Here is an 18,869-nt window from a genome sequence, read left to right as displayed (position 1 = left end):
ATGAAGCCCTGGATTCTTCTCCTCGAGCTTCTCACCTATGAGCTTGTGATGTTTCTGCCTGTGCTGGGAGGCCTCAAGGACAAAATTCCCTGTAGGTGCTATGGCCAGGGAGGAGGGTGCTTTGCCCAGGTCTGAGGTGTCTAGTATAACTGATTCAGAGCCCACATTTCTAGGATCACCCTTTAAATGAAAATAGTCCTCCTTCAAGCAAGAGACGTCCAAGAAAGATTAGGTTGGCTGTTCCCAAACTGGCATCTCCTCAAGCTTCCTTCCCCAGCTCTGAAAGCCATAGTGGGTACATGGAAAGGGAATGTAGCTTTTGCCCACAGTCCATAACCTAGCAGGTTACAATAGTGGCCAATGTCAGACCACCTTGGGTGGAGGAAAGACCAACACAGCTTCCGTCTGAACCCACAGTTTTCTAATCTGAAAATCGGGTATGGAAATCTGAGCTAGAGACTATTGCAGACCTTGCAATCTAAAGTTATATGGGAACAGACTTGGTGAGGTGGTGTTATCTGTATTGGGGTTGTCCTAGTGAAGGATGTCCCCATCTTTAGGCAACCTGGACAGAACCCGAAGCCCTGCAATGCTGTGGGAACATGTGGTAAGAGGGAAGTCATGCCATATAAGGATGGTCTTCTGTAAAAAGCCACTGGCTAGGATTCACAGAGGGATTCTCTTCAAGGGCAGAAAAATACTTTGTGGCTTAGAGCTCAAGGATATTTCAACTTGAGAAAGGGTTTCTTGTCCAAGTGGTGGGTGGATAGACACTGCCAACTTCTACCCTCTTGATTCCAGATGAAATAAGAGACACTGATCAGTGCTGGGTACAGCCTCCATCATTAAGGTATTGTGTAAAAAGATGCACTAAATTAAGGGAATGTTCCTTTCCAAATCACACATGCTGCTGGACCTACTGCGGAAACATCTGCCTGGACAATGAGTGAGTTGCTTGGGGTGGGAAGGTTGGCGTGGGGATACTTCCTTACTGCTGCTAGCCCTAGTTCAGAAGGTGTGACCTGGGACAGAAGACATCATCACCCAAACCCTGGTCAAAGAAACAAGCAGCATAAGGCAACGTCCTCCTGCCTCCCCACCTATGCTGCCACTCACTGCAAAGTAAACCAGGATACCAGCATGGGGGCCAACCACACATTTTTTCACTCTCATTCAATTCCCTGCAACATCACCCATCAATTTGTTCATCCTTCCCTTGTCCAAGATTCCAATTATTGCCTCAATCTGGCCTCTCCATTGGCCCCTTTTCTTAGCCAGGCCCAAGGAGACCAAGTCTTTACTTGTCTGCTCAACTGGCAAATCTCTTGAGAAAATTGACTAAAAGCAGGTAACTCCTGATCTTCTAGGAAGACTTCCTGGTTCCATTAACTGGGACTAAGGGTGCAGTTAAGTTTGGGAATGGATGCCCCTCAGAATTCTGTGACTTTTAACCACTTAACTTTTCTCTTCCAGGGAACCTTTTAAATTCATGATAAAATCCTAGTTTCTAGCTGACCTCCTCCCAACTAGTGTGGGCTGGAGGCTATGTGGTCAAGAAGAGGGCTGCCTGGTTCTCTGTTGGGATACCCACTCGCTCCATCTGAGGATCTCTGTTCTTCCTTGACCTTTCAATCTTGAGAAGGCTCATGTCTTTGCCAAATAAACTGATCCACCAACTTGAGTGTTCTGTGTTTGTTGGTACTTTATCCCTGTGACTTCATTTCTTTCCTTATAACCCTCAACAGCCCCCAAAGGTGTTCCCATCCCATCATGGGCACAGGCACTCAACTCTGCCTTTCAATTAGACCCATGTGTTAGTCCGGCATGCTCATGGTTGTAGCAAAAATACAGAGTTTATAAAAATCTTGTGGGGACACGTGCTCTAGACCTTGCATGCTGCAACTACTGAAGCCCGCAGGCCTTAGAGCGTGTGCTCTGCAACAAGGGGAACCACCACAATGAGAAGCCCGCACAGTGCAACTAGAGAGTAGCCCCTGTTTGCAGCAACGAAGATCCAGCTCAGTCAGAAATAAACAAACAAATAAGTTTAAAAAATAATTTAAAAAACTTATGTGGTCAGCACAGTAAAGTTTATCCTTATTCATAATACACCAGGGTGATCAATGAATGACCCATGTCAAGATTCAAGGACCCTGGCTCCTCCCATCTATAGCTCCATCATCTCCTAGGGCTGCTTCTGCATCCAGCCAGCAGGTGGGAGAAGAAAGCTAGGATGGAGGCTCACATGGAAGGCTTTTAAGGGCCAGGCCTAGAAGTGAAGCTTATTATTTCTCTCCAACATTCTATTTGCCATAATGTGGTCCCACCTATTGGCAAAAAAGACAAAGAATCATAGTCTAGCTCTATGCCCAATAAGAATAGGAAAATGGATTTAGTGAACACATGACAGACTCTCACCTGCCTATTTATGAAAAGCCAGACTCTTGAAGTAAGACCTAAGACCCTGGCCTCCATATCACTCTGGTCCCAGGAGCAAGCACCCTTGATCACCTCTGTTGTTGGACTTCCCTGGAGGCTTAGACGGTAAAGGATCCACCTGCAATTCAAGAGACCTGAGTTCAATCCTTCAGTCAGGAAGATCCCCGGAGAAGGAAATGGCAACCAACTGTAGCAATCTTTCCTGGAGAATCCCATGGACAGAGAAGCCTGGCAGGTTGTAGTCTGTAGGGTTGCAAAGAGTCGGACATGACTGAGGCGACTTAGCACACTGGCTAGTGCCTTAAAACTCAGAACAAAACCACAACGAGGTACCATTACACGCCAGTCAGAATGGCTGCTATCCAAAAGTCTACAAGCAATAAATGCTGGAGAGGGTGTGGAGAAAAGGGAACCCTCTTACACTGTTGGTGGGAATGCAAACTAGTACAGCCTCTATGGAAAACAGTGTGGAGATTTCTTAAAAAACTGGAAATAGAACTGCCATATGACCCAGCAATCCCACTTCTGGGCATACACACTGAGGAAACCAGATCTGAAAGAGACACTTGCACCCCAATGTTCATCACAGCACTGTTTATAATAGCTAGGACATGGAAGCAACCTAGATGCCCATCAGCAGATGAATGGATAAGGAAGCTGTGGTACATATACACCATGGAATATTACTCAGCCGTTAAAAAGAATTCATTTGAACCAGTTCTAATGAGATGGATGAAGCTGGAGCCCATTATACAGAGTGAAGTAAGCCAGAAAGATAAAGAACATTACAGCATACTAACACATATATATGGAATTTAGAAAGGTGATAACGATAACCCTATATGCAAAACAGAAAAAGAGACACAGAAGTACAGAACAGACTTTTGAACTCTGTGGGAGAAGGTGAGGGTGGGATGTTTCGAAAGAACAGCATGTATATTATCTATGGTGAAACAGATCACCAGCCCAGGTGGGATGCATGAGACAGGTGCTCGGGCCTGGTGCACTGGGAAGACCCAGAGGAATCGGGTGGAGAGGGAGGTGGGAGGGGGGATCGGGATGGGGAATACGTGTAAATCTATGGCTGATTCATATCAATGTATGACAAAACCCACTGAAAAAAAAATAAATAAAGGGGGAAAAAAAAAAGAAAAGGGGCAATGGGCCAGGGGCTTGGGGAAACATCCTTCAGGAGCTAGGGTCCCCACTGTGGAGCGCCCCTGGGGATTTCCCTTCACCATCATAGTAGTATTTCACTTTCTCCTGGTTTAGAGATCCTGTTTCCTAGAACCCACTTCTCTTTCTTAACAACCTCATTTTGGTAATATATATACCCGACAGGGGCTTCCTCAGAGAGATTGTTTGAGAACTAATTAAATAAAGTAAATTAAAAAATATGAGACCTTTCATGCCTTCATTCTACCCTTATCTTAATATATAGTTTGGCTCGGGTCTCATTTTGGATTTTCAACTACAGGTTAACAGTGACTGAGAAGAAAATGGTGGCTTAAATAAGAGATGTTAAGAAATAAGCCAGTTATACAACACAAATACTGTATATTTAAATTTATATGAGGTATACAGTTTAGACAACTTTATCGAGAAAGGAGAATGGTGGTGGACAGGGGTTTGAGAAGAGGGAGGGAAATGTTAAGAAAAGAAAAAAAAGAGATGTTAATTGTTTTTCAGGCACAAGATTCAGGATTTAGGTATCCAAAACAAGATCCTCTACCACAAAACTTTAGAAGATCCAGGCTCCTTTTGGTCCACTGTCCTTGTCGTGATGCTTCCATTTTTAAGGTCGCCTCATGATCCACGAGGACTGAGCAAGATATCAGATATCCCCCTCAACCAAGTATAAAATTCAGGCAGATTAAAAAGTTAAGCCAGAGTAAGAAAATTCAAAGCATAGCAAAACTAGAGGAGAATGGAATAGGCTATGCCTTAAAATTTGAGGAGGAATAACTGCAAGGCCTTAATAGTAAAAATAGCACTGTGGTTGTCTTATTTTTGAAATATTAATCATTATTTCAATCACTACTATATTTTAAAAATATATTTATTTGGCTGCACCTGGTCTTAGTTGCAGCATGCAAGATCTTTAGTTTCAGCATGTGAAATGTAGTTCCCTGACCAGGGATTGAACATGGGTCCCCCCGCATTGGGAGCATGGAGTCTCAGCCACTGGACCACCAGGGAGATCCCTATTTCAATCATTATTTCTGAAATTCCTTATTTTTCATCAGACTCTCTCACCATGAAACTAGGGCCTGATTTTTGTCAGTAAAATACTTATAAACAGGTGCAAGTGTTTGGGGGATTAATGAACTAACTTTTATTTAAAATCTCTTGTGGCTCAGCTGGTAAAGAATCCACCTGCAATGTGGAAGACCTGGGTTCGATCCCTGGGTTGGGAAGATCCCCTGGAGAAGGGAAAGGCTACTCACTCCAGTATTCTGGCCTGGAGAATTCCATGGACTATATCTCAAAGAGTCGGACATGACTGAGCAACTTTCACTTCACTTCACTTCACTTCACTTCATGGTTGATTTACAATGCTGTAAATCACTGTAAAGCAAAGTGATTCAGTTATACATACATACATTTAAAAAATATTCTTTTCCATTAAAGTTTATCATAGGATTACAATTTTTAAAATTTGGGAGTTTACAGTTCTCTTTTATGAAAGACAAAAAGCCCTAGTATCTATCTATATCTAGGTAATGGATAACCAACTGATAATACCTCATTACTCTTCTTCATACTTTTCTGTGTTTTTAAAATTGCTAGAATAAAAATTAATAAAGTACAAAGAATCCATTTCTACAATGAGAGGAGTACATAATGTATAAGAGAAGGCAAGAGCTTCATGAGACATCAGTGCCCAGCCCAGGAGTGGTGGCTGAAGACGGAGAGGAGGAAGAACCAGACGGGGCACTGAGAGACAGTCACGTGGTCTCCCAACTCCCCACCCTGAAACCCTTCTTGAGCCCCTGCAGAGCCTGGCCCAAGTGCTGGCTCTTCTGCCAGGCTCACCTTCACATGTCCAGGCTCAGCATCATGAAGTTGTTGGGTCTCCAGCTGCTGATGCTCTCCTGCGGGGCAATCCTGCCAGTTTCAGGAAGCTGGAAAGAAAAAGTAGATTCTTCCTTTGAACTTCCACCTTACAGTAGGTATTCGGGCTGGGCTTCAAGATGAAGAAGGAATAGGAAACAAAAGGACCTTTCTTGGTCCAATTGCAGAGAAGAACTAGGGTCTGTAATAGAAGCACTGGTTCTTTTTTAAAGTCAGGATACTAGAGGAAGGCTGAATGTTTTGTTCTCATCTTGAGTGTCTTCTGGTGCTACAAGTAATGCGATTTAAAAAAAAAAAATGCGTGTACATAGAGTTTTTGTCCAGGAGGGCACTTAGCAGTGAAAAGCTCCACGGGGTCTAGAGCTTAGCTTGAGCTACCAGGAGTTCATGTTCTCAGGAGTTTCAAGGATGAGCAGCAAACTGGAAAAGGACTGGTAATAATTTCTTGAAATATGCCCTTTGTTTACAGATCTGAGTATTTCAGAACATTGGGTATGGAGAGGAGAAATAAAACACAAGCTCATCTAGAAAAGTGGTACTGATGATCCTAGTTGCAAGGCAGGAATAGGGATGCAGACATAGAGAAGGAACATAGAGAAGGACACAGCAGGGGAATGAGAAGGTGGGATGGATTGAAAGAATAGCATTGACATAAATATAGTGCCATGTGTAGAACAGATACCTAGTGTGAAGCTGCTGAATAGCACAGGCAGTTCAAGGTGGTGCTCTGTGATGACCCAGAGGGGTGCAACCGGGGGGAAGTGACAGGAAGGCTCAAGAGGGAGGAGATACATGTTCACATATAACTGATTCACACTGTTATACGGCAGAAAATGACATGAGACTGTAAAGCAATTACACTCCAATGAAAAAATATATAAAAGATAGACTGAGAGGAAAATAACCCTAGATATTCCAAGACTAAAGGCCAGTAAAAAATATTCTGTTCCATGAAGAGAAATTTAGAACCACTGGTGTAAAAAAAATTGAAATCAATAGAATTGAGGGGAGAAGAGTGGTGAATAACTAGTGATAGATGTTTCCAGGGAAGAACTGGGTGTGGAGGGCCATTTCCACCAGAGGTGGAACAGTGGAGTCTCTGCTCTGGGACCCGGTTCCCCTCCCTCTGTAAAACGAGAGTGGGAGACTAGGAGATCTCTTGGGATTCTTTGTTCTGAAACTTGGGTTTCAGGACCCAGGTTCTGTGAGTTTAAATTCCACAGAGGTGACTTCAGGGTGGCTGGGTTTGTTGGGGGAAGGGGTGGGAGCAGGATCTTGGGTCTGGGTACTAGGAAGCCCACCTAGACCCCCGGGCAGGGAGAGGAAGAAGAGAAATGAGTGGAGTAGGTCCTGGGGTCTTGGAGGGGCTGATAATCCTGAGAACACTCTCCTTCTGGGACTCAGTCCTCATGTACTTCTTCTAAGTTGAGCCAAAGCTGAAACTGAAACCCTGCAACAAGAGCCCCACTAATGAGCAGTGTACCATCAAGTGCAAGCTTCACACGGAGTGTCAGCTCGGTCATTACTGCTGCGGTGCCTTCTGCGGAGGTGTCTGCATGCTTCTAAAGCTGAACGGTAGGGTCTAAGAAGCACCCTTCCTTGCCTCGCCACTTGGTTCTCAAGGGCTATGGACTCCTGGGACTTCCCTGGCAGTCCAGTAGTTAAGACTCTGTGCTTCCAACACAGGGGGCATGGGTTTGATCCATGATCGGGGAAATAAGATCCCACATGCCCCAAGGTACAGCCAAAAGATTTTTTAAAAAAGGAAAACCAGAAGACTATGGATTCCAAATTGTGGGGAGACAGACAGCAGGAGACTCAGCCTCCCCTCCCCCTCCCAGTTCCAGTATCTAATCAAACCTGGGCTCCCCTGCCTCTTCATTCATCTGAGTCCCCACTGTCTGCTTGTGGGCCTACCTGATTCATCCAGACTTCAGGAGGTCTGATATTTATGTCTCCTTGTTCATGGCTGACTTAAAACATCCCTGGAGAAGCCTTGTGTGGCCCTTCCCTACACCGCAGAACACATCCCTGCCCCTATGGTTTGGGAGGATCTGTTTTCTCTGGATTGTGTGATGACTGAGTAACTACCCCTACTCTCTCCTAGTGAGCAGCAATACAGACCACAAAATCAGCAACATCCTGTCCACCGTTCAGCCCACAAAGCACCCGTGAGAGTCGGAGGATACCTGGGAGGCCTTGGAAGAATGTGCCGTGACCTCCAGTAGGATCATCTTCCTGACTCAGCTCTGGATGGGGGTGAGGAGGGTGGGCCTAGGGCAATGTCCACCTGCCAACCCTCTTCCCTAAGCTATTATGTTATCAGCTTTAATTCTTTGACAAATAAGCTGTGACAGTAAAGGAGACATCTCTTTCTTCTTTCATAATGTCGGTATCATTTGCTGACCATCCCCACCCCACTTTATACAAGCCCTCAACTTCTGCCTCCCAGTTTTGGTTTTTTCCTTCTGACCACATCTTGCAGTATGTGGAATCCAGCTCCCCAACCACTGATGGAACTTGTATCTTCTGCAGTGGAAGCACAGAGGCCTAACCACTGGACCACCAGGGAAGTCCCGGCCTCCCACTTTGGATCCCCCTACCTCCTCCCCCTTTAGGGACTTGATGTCCTTAGCCAAGATTTCTGGATTCTACTCTTCTTTGTCCACGGACCAACTTCCGTGGATGTTCTTATGGCTACAGAAAACACTGTTCCTCTGAGATTCCCATCACTTGGTGTAGCCTTTCTCCTATAATCTCAGGCCTGTGATTTAATTAGTTCATGAGCTTCCCAGGTGGCACGGTTGGTAAAGAATCTGCCTGCCAAGGCAGGAGATGCAAGAGACTGGGGTTTGATCCCTGGGTCAGGAAGATCCCCTGGAATAGGAAATGGCAACCCACTCCAGTATTATTGCCTGGAGAATTTCATGGACAGAGGAATTTGACGGGCTCCTGACAGTCCATGAAGTCAAAAAGAGTAGGCCATGGCTGAGCACACATGCACACACATGAAATTACAATCTTACCTAAAGGGGATCCTACCAATGGTCTAGAATGAAAGGAAGTACCACTGGCCTCCCCAAGTTCTTTTCCTGAACAATGCCTAATGTGTTACCATTACTTATTCAATCATTTGGCATCTACAGGGATATTTTCATATGTAAATACTCCCCAAAATGGTAAGCAACCTTTGGAGGGTGGTAGTCTACCACATGCCCAAGATGGTGGTAAGGCTGCTTCACAAATGAGGGTGTCACAAACTCTATCTGTTAGCATTTTACCCAAGGAAGGAGGTATGATCCAAACAGGTAGAAACCAGAATGAGACATGACAAGAAGGGGCCAATGGACAGACAGTCAATGCATTAAAGTACAGAAGACAGGGGAGTTGGTATGGGTAGATGTAATCAGGCTTTCTTCAAGAAGAGGTGCTTGGTCCTATCTTGAAGGATAGAGAGGAATTGGAATGCCCCAAATGCTATTTTCCCTCCTTGAGTAGATTAAATATAGACTTGGGGGGAGAGGAAAGGGAGCTTGAAAGACTTGAAAGCCTGCTACCCTATCCTTCCCCTGCCTCCCATAGCAACAGACGAGTTTGCCGAAAGGGTTGGATCATGAATTTGGTATTAAATTCTATGACCCTAGCATTTCTGATTTGCCAACTTTTCCTTTTTGACCTGTGCTGTTACGCCCATAAAGCCTGCAGAGAATAAGCTGTTGTTCAGTTGCTAAGTCGTGTCTAACTCTTTGCGACCCCACGGACTGCAGCAAGCCAGACCTCCCTGTCCCTCACCATCTTCCAGAGTTGGCCCAAGCTCATGTGCATTAAATCGGTGACGCCATCCAACCATCTCATCCTGTTTGCCAAAATTAGTAAAGGAGAACAAACAGGGTCTGACAGGTGACTGAACCTATCGAAATTCACTGGGCAACTTGATGATGAATGAATATACAGACCCCATTCTCCAAACACCTCTGTACTTGAGTTTACAGAAGTATATCTGTGTCAGGGGACAAAGATGTGCTTCAAGGAAGGGGTCTGGTGGGGAATAGAGTTAGAGAGGGGCACTGTGCAGAAAAAGCATTAAGTGAGATGTATAATGGAGGACGGGTCCTTAATGTTTTCCTGGACAAGCAGGGGGTGATTGCCTTAGGACAAAACCAATGAGCTAGTCACTGTTGAGTGATTAGAGAAAAAGAAAGTTGAGAAAAATCTCTGGAATCACTTGTCAGAAAGAACACTCTCAATTCCCCCGGGGTGTGCTAGGAACACACTGAAACAGCCTTTGCACCTGGTTATCTAGCTTCAAAGCGTGGAGTCAACCCGCTCTGGAAATGGGTGGTGATCGGTACCCAAAGATGTGTACTGAGAGCCCCCCAGGGGATCTCATTTTGGCTTTACTGGGAGGATTGGTCCTAAGTAAACTGGCCTGCCACGGCCAGAAGCAAGAGTGATCAGCAGATAGTTTTAACATCCTTATCTCAGTAACTGATAAAATAGAACAATATGTCTGCTCTCTCCCCACAAAATCAGCAAAGAGATAGAATATTTGAGAGAATGGGGTCTGTATATATACATAAACAAAAAGTGACTACTCAACTTATATCAAAAAGAATTCAGGACTTCCTTGGTGGTCCAGTGGTTAAGAATCCGCCTGCCAATGCAGGGGACATGAGTTCAATCCCTGGTCTAGGAAGATTCCACATGACTCAGGGTAATTAGGTCCATGTGCCACAACTATTGAAGCCCCTGCACCTAGAACTCTTCAACAAGAGAGGCCACCACAGCGAGAAGCCTGCTCGACACAACTAAAGAGTAGTCCTCACTCTCCGCAGCTAGAGAAAGCCCAAGTGTGGCAACAAAGACCGAGTGCAGCCCCAAATAAATAAGTAGATAATAAAGAATTCACCTTTTCTGTGGAATATACTGCCCCCCGCCCAGAGCACGTGTGTGTGTGCTCAGTCACTTCAGGCATGTCCAACTCTTTGCGACCCCATGGACTGTAGCCCACCAGGCTCCTCAGTCCATGGGATTCTCCAGGTAAGAATACTGGAGTGAGTTGCCATCTCCTCCTCCAGGGGATCTTGCCAACCCAGGGACTGGACCCGCATCTACTGTGTCTCCAGCATTGCAGGCAAGGTTATTTACCACTGAGCCACCAGGGAAACCAGATGGGAACATTAAAGGATGTCTCAGTGAATGTCAATAAATTGAAATCAAACGGACTATGGTGGAAATTCAAAGTGACCACATTTTAGAAAATAAAGTGAAATAGCTAGAAAATTATCCATATAATTAAAAATAAGGCAATTCTAAGGAAACATGGGTCAAAATGAAATCATGATAGGAAATAGAAAATATTTTGAACTGAAAAATAAAAATATGACATATCAAAACATATGATACAGAATGATGTCAATAAAACAATGACCTAGGAGACCCCCGTGTCTGTCCCCCTACAAAGGACAATAATTAGACAGCTATCTGTGAGCAAAAACAGCTCTGGGGGAGCTTTGGAGCCCACTTACAAAATCTGAGCAAGAAAACTTGAGCAACACAATGGAACACCCCCTGAGAGAACCACCTAAGAAGAGAAGAGAACCTTAAGTTTATTTTCTGTATTTGTCAGTTTGTTTCTGTTTTGTAAATAAGTTCATTTGTGCCATATTTTAGATTCCATATATAAGTGATATCATACACATAAATATAAATAAAACTGATTCACTTTGCCGCACACCAGAAACTAACATAACATTGTAAATCAACTATTCGTTGTTTAGTCTCTAAGTTGTGTCCAACTTTTTGCGACCCTATGGACTTAGCCCGCCAGGCTTCTCTGTCCATTGGATCTCCCAGGAAAGAATACTGTAGTGGGTTGCCATTTCCTTCTCCAGGGGATCTCCCTGACCCAGGGATCAAACAGGGATCAAACAGGGATCAAACCCAAGTCTCTTGTGTCTCCTGCCTTGGCAGGCAGATTTTTTTTTTACCGCTGAGCCATCAGGGGAGCCCAATACTTAGACAAAAAAAGAAATTTTTTTTTTTTTTAAAGGAGAAGGGAGAATGGCTGTATTTTGCTTACATCATCCCATCCCTGAAGCAATAATTGCTCAGGCATTGCTCAGTACCCAGTATTGAGAGGAATTTTCACAGGTAGAAAGAGTTCTCCTCCCTAGGAAAGAAAGGAAAACAGATGTCAGAACTTCAGTTATCGTCCCTGAGGCTCTGTATACCTTTTTCAATATACTTTTCTCTGTTGTTCAAATTGGATAATTTCTATTGTTCTGTCTTCAAGTTCACTGCTCTTTTCTCTGTCATTTACATTCTTATATTAAGCCCATCTAGTGAGTTTTTTTATTTCGGTTATCATATTCTTCTCTGAAAAAGTTTCCATTTCAGTCTTCTTTATCTCATCTATTTCTTTGCTGAGGCTTTCTACTTTTCCATCAGTTTCAAGGGTGTTCATAATTGCTTGCTGCAGAATTTCTATAGTAGCTGCTTTAAAGTCTTCATCAGTGACCTAAATGGGAAGCAAATCTAAAAAGGAGTGGATATATACATATATAACTGATCCACTTTGCTGTACAGAAGAAACTAACACAACTTTGTAAAGTAACTATACTCCAGTGAAAAAATATTTTTAAAAAAAACAACAAAATTCCTCAATCATAATTACCTTGCCTCTCCCAACTTTATAGAAGAGGGAACAACTCTTATTGTAAGACTTTTGTCATTCAATACAAAGTAAGTTGCAGAAATAGGAAAGATTCGGATGTTCCAAAAACATCTATTCTTAGTTGAACTAAGATGTTTTTGGAACAGTTAAGGTGTGGTCAAGGTTTAAAATTTTTGAAAAAATATTAAATGATTTATTTACAGAGAGAAGTTTTTAGATGCATAGAGTAATCTTTGATCTTTACTATGTGAATCAACAGAATGCAAGAGAACTTCCACTCATGTTTTTGCTCTTCTTCAAGAATATCAGTGAATTTGTCGAGAAAATATCACTGGTACATCCATGTATACATGTGCATACTAAATATTTTATTTTTTATTACTTGCTCTCATGAAAAAATACCAAAGAAATATAAAAAAAAGCCTTTGTCAGATAATTCCAACATTTATTTCATCTTAGAATTGGAGTCTGTGGATAGTCTTTTCTTTTCCCTTACGAGTTGTTATATTCCTTTTCCTTCATCCAGTTTCTAGTTCACTCACTCAGTCGTGTCCGACTCTTTGTGATCCCATGGACTACAGCATGCCAGGCTTCCCTGTCCATCACCAACTCCTGGAGCCTGCTCAAACTCATGTCCATTGAATCGGTGATGCCATCCAACCATCTCATCCTCTGTGGTCCCCTTCTCCTCCCGCCTTCAATCTTTCCCAGCATCAGGGTCTTTTCAAATGAGTCATATCTTCGCATCAGGTGGCCAAAGTATTGGAGTTTCAGCTTCAACATCAGTCCTTCCAATGAACACTCAGGACTGATCTCCTTTAGGATGGACTGGTTTGATCCCCTTGCAGTTCAAGAGACTCTCAAGAGTCTTCTCCAACACCACAGTTCAAAAGCATCAATTCTTTGGTGCTCAGCTTTCTTTATAGTCCAATTCTCACGTCCATACATGAATACTGGACAAGTCATAGCTTTGACTAGATGAACCTTTTGACAAATTAATGTCTCTGCTTTTTAATATGCTGTCTAGGTTGGTCATAACTTTCTTTCCAAGAAGCAAGCATCTTTTAATTTCATGGCTGCAGTCACCATCTGCAGTGATTTTGGAGTCCAAGAAAACAAAGTCTGCCACTGTTTCCATTGTTTCCCCAACTATTTGCCATGAAAGGATGGGACTGGATGCCATGATCTTTGTTTTTTGAATGTTGAGTTTTAAACCAGCTTTTTCACTTTCATCAAGAGGCTTTTCAGTTGCTCTTCACTTTCTGCCATAAGGGTGGTGTCATCTGTGTATCTGAGGTTATTTATATTTCTCCTGGAAATCTTGATTCCAGTTTGTGCTTCATCTAACGTGGCATTTCGCATGATGTACTCTGCATAGAAGTTAAATAAGCAGGGTGACAATAAACAGCCTTGACATACTCCTTTTCCAATTTAGAACCAGTCCTTGTTCCATGCCTGGTTTAACTGTTGCTTCTTGACCTGCATACAGATTTCTCAGGATGCAGGTAAGGTGGTCTGGTATTCCCGTCTGTTGAAGAATTTTCCACAGTTTGTTGTGATCTACACAGTCAAAGGCTTTGGTGTAATCAATAAAGTAGAAGCAGATGTTTTTCTGGAATTTTCTTGCTTTTTCTATGATCCAACAGATGTTGGCAATTTGATCTCTGGTTCCTCTGCCTTTTCTAAATCCAGCTTGAACATCTGGAAGTCCACGGTTCATGTACTGTTGAAACCTGGCTTGGAGAATTTTGAGCATTACTTTGCTAGCATGTGAGATGCTAAATAATTTTGGATTATATATTGGACATTTTGCATATTGTATTATGGGACTCTTGGGTCTTGTTTAAATCCACTGGAAAAGGCTGATATTTTGTTTTTAAAAGTCATTGAAATGGTTAGGTTCAGGTTTAAAAGTTCCATTTGTCTTCTGTGGGTGGTGGTTCCAATGTCAGTACAATTTCTAAAGCTTTGCAGTTCATTCAGTAACTTCCCTGCCCATGTACCACCTAGTGGCTAGTCTGGGACCTAGGGAGTGGTGTATTTGTTCATTTCTCAAGGTACGTTAAATAGGATTCCATACATGCTTAGAGGGGAGACTAGGAGTAACCAAATAACTTTATGGGTTCTCTTTTCTGAGTTCTTTTCCCTTGATCTCCCCAGTATCTTCTGTTTCTTCAAAACACCTAAAAGCTGGAGCTTTGGTTACCCTGCTCCTCTAGCCACTTCCACAACTGCGTCCATATTCAGGGCCAAGTGGCAGAAGAACAAAGAAAGAAATGGAAGACAGCAGGGGTCCACCCACTCTCTTAAAAGTATGGCTGTACCGCACGAGGAAGATTTCCCTTCCTTCAGGGTCTTGGCTCCTTCTAATTCCTGTACTAGTTGCAGCTGTCACTAGCATAGAATTTCTTAGGGGCCAAGGTGCAAAAGAACAAAAAAGAGAAAGGAAAAAAATAAAAACAAAAAACCCTGGGGATTTCTGCACCTCTTCTGAACATTGCAAGTTCCCTTTCACGTGCATCAAGCCAAAATTAGAAGATTTCTTCTGAAGCTCTGTCTCTCTGCACCTTAGTGCTTATTTCCTGGTTAACCAGGAATATTTGATGGAGGGAAAAAACGCCAGTAAACTCATGATTGGTAGTGTGGCCCTCGCAGTCTTTCCCAGTCTGCCGGCTATTACTTACTTTACAGCTTTTATAGCTCTATTCAGTGGGAGACACAAGGAACCAGAACCAGTAAGTAGCTTTTTCACCCCTGGAAATAGGCTCGCCTTTGCTTCTACTAGGCTTTGAGTTTGTGTGAATCTATTTCAGAGCAGGGCTGAGTTTGGGGTGACTGGCTGATGGTTACTGTGGTTGCCCTTGAGTGCACCACGAATTTTAAATTCCATCCTCAAAACAGAAATAGTGTCTGTGTTTAGTGTGGAGCTGGGCTTATGTGGTTTCCGCCCCCCCAACAACTGCTCCGATTTCAGCTTTGTGCTGGCTCTGAGAATGACACTCTTGCAAGTTGCTTATTGCTCAGTGTTTTTAGCCAGGTGAGGCAGGAGGAGGTGTGATTGGGGTCCATTCTCTGCCATTCTGGTTAAAGCCTCAGTCTTAAGTAGATGCGCTGTCCTGAGTCTCAGGGGAGTGGTCTTAGTGATCTTGCCCTTTCCCCCACCCCCAGGGACAAAGTTCTGAATCTGGCCAGTATTTCGGCCCCTCCTCTGGCTGCTTTGTGATTTCACTGGTACCCTTAGGGTAACAGTATTGCTTCATTCTCTCTAAATGAAAAGTCCCTCTGGAGGAAGGACAGGAAAGCTTTCAGGTGGAATTTCTTGCCCTTCCATAGTGGGGGCTGCCTCATCTCCCCTCCCCAGTGTTGCCCCATCAGGAGACATTATCAGAACTCTAATATTTTTTCTATGAGGGCCCTGTGGGACTCCTGGAGAGAAAGAGGGTGTGGACTCCCCCCTGTATTTGCAGCCTCAGGGACTGCGCTATCTTGCCAGTGCCCACTCAGCCTCCAGCCATTTGCCACCCCTGGAGGTATGCTCTTCTTACTGGTGACTGCTGTCTCCAGGTAATCCAGCTCACTGTATGTCTCCCTCGACAGATGCCCATGTTTCTCTAGATCCTGGACGGGTTGATTGGTGGGTTCGAGAAAAGCTGTCCAGCTTTTTTTCAAGGTAAGTTTGAGAGGTTTATTCAGCTCTCTGCACCTCTGAGCATAAAGCAAGAGTCTCTTTCCTTTTATTATTAAAATTATTTGCAATTGTGGTAAAATACGCATATATAGAGTAGACACACACTTGTGTGTTAGTTGCTCAGTCTTATCTGACTCTTTGCGGACCCGCCAGGTTCTTCCTCTGTCCGTGGAATTCTCCAGGCAAGAATACTGGAGTGGGTGGCCAGTTCCTTCTCCAGAGGATCTTCCTAACCCAGGGACTGAACCCCAGTCTCCGGCATTGCAGGCAGACTCTTTACCATCTGAGCCACCAGGGAAGCCCATCTACACAGATCAGTGGTTTTAAATATATTCATCTTGTTGTGTAACTATCATCATCACCCATATCTACTACTTTTTTTGTTATTTTCCATTATCGTTTATTACACGATATTGAATATAGTTCCCAACCCATTCCTCCCCTTCTCCCTTCCCCCTTGGCAACTACAAGCGCTCACTACTTTTTATGGCAGAAAATAGCTAATTCTTCTGGCTATATCAGCAACATCATGACCCAGTCATCTCTGAAGCAAGGAAGAAATGGCCCTTTCAGCAAGGAAGTTTCTTCACTGAAATGCAATTGGTAGCCGGAGGGCAGCTACTATTACTCTTTTCATTTTGCAGAACTGAAATTCTGTATGTATTAATCAATGACTCCCCATTTCTCCCTCTTTCTGCTCCTGGAAATCATACTTCTACTTCTGTCTCTATAAATTTGACTGTTCTTTGTGGTTCCTGTAAGTGTAATCATAGAATATTTGTCTTTTTGTGACTGGCTTATCTCACTTGGTATATTGTCCTCGAAGATCATCCATATTATAGCATATGCCACAATCTTCCTTCCTTTTAAAGGCTGAGTAACCTTCCATTATATATATATTCCACATTTTATTTATCCATTCAGTAGAGTGGGGAAAAAAGACCCCTACAAGAGTTCTACAAACTAGTTTCCTAGTGACAGTGAAGCAGGAATTAGTACATGTGATATAGAGTCTGAGAAATCCGAAGCAATGGGTCTAATTCAAAATAGTTTGAGTTGTTTGGATAATATGGACAATAAATGAATTTTGAAAATGCTTCCTTAAATACAGCCTTCCAAGAAATTCTGCAGATAAAGTACCATTAGAGGTAAGCTTCCATTAAATATAAGAGCTCACATACAAACACACATAGACATACACATTCACACACAGTTTAAGAAAACAAGAAAATATGGGGGAAAAAATAAAGAGAAACAACAGAGAACATGTAAAACAATGAGATTAGAACATTTCTTCACACCACATACAAAAATAAACTCAAAATGGAATAAAGATCTAAATGCAAGATCTGAAAGCATAAAGCTCCTAGAAGAGGACGTTGGCAGAACACTCTTTGGCATAACTCATAGCAATGCTTTTTTTTTGGATCTGTGTCCTATGGGCATAAGAAATAGAACCAAAAATAAACAAATGGGACCTAATTAAACTTAAAAAAAGATTTTGCACAGCAAAGGAAACCAGCAACAAAATAAAAAGGCAACCTATGGACTGGGAGAAAATATTTGCAAATAATATGACCAACAAGAGGTTAATATCAAAAATAAGTAAACAGCTCACACAACTCAATGTCAGACAAACAAATAGACAACCCAGTAAAATATTGGGTTCAAGGCCTGAATAGACATTTTTCCAGAGAAGAAATACAGATGGCCAACAGGCACACAGAAACAAGCTTAGCATTGCCTATTATTAGAAAAGTGCAGATTAAAACAACTATGAGGTATCGCTTCACACCTGTCAGAAAGGCTCTCATAAAGAAGTATACAAATCACAAATGTTGGAGAGGATGTGGAGAAGAGGGAACACCTGTGTGCTATTGGTGGAAATGTACATTGGTGTAGCCACTGTGGAAAACGGTATGAAGGTTCCTCAAAAACTAAAATTAGCATACCATATGATTCAACAATCCCACTCCTGGACATAGAGCTGGAAAAAATGAAAACACTAATTTGAAAAGATACATGCACTCCAATGTTCATAGCAGTATTATTTATAACTGCTAAGATGTGGAAGCAAGCCATGTATCCATCAACAGATGAATGGATAAAGAGATGTGAGATATATATATATATATATATATGTGAATATTAGCCATAAAAAAGAATGAAATCCTGCCATTTGCAGCAATGTGGATGGATCTAGAGAATACTATGTTCAGTGAAGTAAGTCAGACAGAGAAAGACAAATACTGTATTATATCACTTATGTGGAATCTTAAAAAAGTCAAACTAGTAAGTATCACACAAAAAAGACTCACTTGGGGAATTCCCTGGTGGTCCAGTTGGTTAGGATTCAGCACATTCACTGCTGTGGCCCAGGGTTCGATCCCTGGTCAGGGAACTAAGGTCCCATAAGCTGTGTGGTTGGGCCAAAACAAAGAACAAAAGACAGATATAGAGAACTAGTGGCAACCAGTGAAGAGAGGAAAGTGGTGGGGGCGTGGTGGGGGGGCAGGCAAAATAGGGGTAGAGGATTCAGAGTCAGAAACTAATAGGTATAAAATAACAAGCTACAAGGATATATTGTGCAGCACAGGGAATGTAGCCAATATTTTATAATAACTATAAATGGAGCATAATCAATAAAAATTCAAATCACTATGTTGTACACTTGAAATTAGTATAAAACATATAGGTAAATCAACTATACTTCAATTAAAAAAACACATAAGTGCCTTGAAAGGTTGAAAGCAAGAAGATGAAAAAAAGTCAAGGTGTGTCTGGGCTCAGTGGCTCAGGTATGTCCAACTCTTTGTAGTCCCATGGACTGTAGCCTGCCAGGTTTCTCTGTCCATGGAATTTTCCAGACAAGAAGAGTGGAGTGGGTTGCCATTTCCTCCTCCAGGGTATCTTCCAGACCCAGGGATTGAACCCAAGTTTCCTGCGGCTCCTGCATTGGCAGGCAGATTCTTTACCACTGAGTTACCAGAG

At 42.8% G+C, this 18,869-nt stretch overlaps 1 protein-coding gene and 1 non-coding gene across 2 annotated transcripts; both read left to right on the top strand.

Annotated features, from left to right (window-relative positions):
* WFDC9 (WAP four-disulfide core domain 9) lies at positions 1 to 950 on the top strand. Its single transcript, XM_043480597.1, has 2 exons — positions 1 to 91; positions 802 to 950. Exons 1-2 carry the CDS (start codon positions 1 to 3, stop codon positions 948 to 950), a joined length of 240 nt encoding a protein of 79 aa, XP_043336532.1.
* A 17,255-nt stretch (positions 951 to 18,205) lies between these two features.
* On the top strand, positions 18,206 to 18,279 carry TRNAE-UUC. The gene has a single exon. It is a non-coding gene; the product is annotated as a tRNA-Glu (tRNA).
* The last annotated feature ends 590 nt before the right edge of the window (positions 18,280 to 18,869 follow it).

Source organism: Cervus canadensis, chromosome 10, assembly GCF_019320065.1.
Source record: "Cervus canadensis isolate Bull #8, Minnesota chromosome 10, ASM1932006v1, whole genome shotgun sequence".
Classification (NCBI taxonomy): domain Eukaryota; kingdom Metazoa; phylum Chordata; class Mammalia; order Artiodactyla; family Cervidae; genus Cervus; species Cervus canadensis.
Note: the sequence above shows the minus strand (reverse complement) of the source record. Positions and strands in the feature narration are given on the sequence as shown.

What these genes read in the sequence shown, in the direction of transcription:
- WFDC9 (XM_043480597.1), top strand. Translation starts at nt 1, where the DNA reads ATGAAGCCCTGGATTCTTCTCCTCGAGCTTCTCACCTATGAGCTTGTG. An exon ending in CCTCAAGGACAAAATTCCCT is followed by an intron (nt 92 to 801) that starts GTAGGTGCTATG and finishes TCTTGATTCCAG; the next exon opens with ATGAAATAAGAGACACTGAT.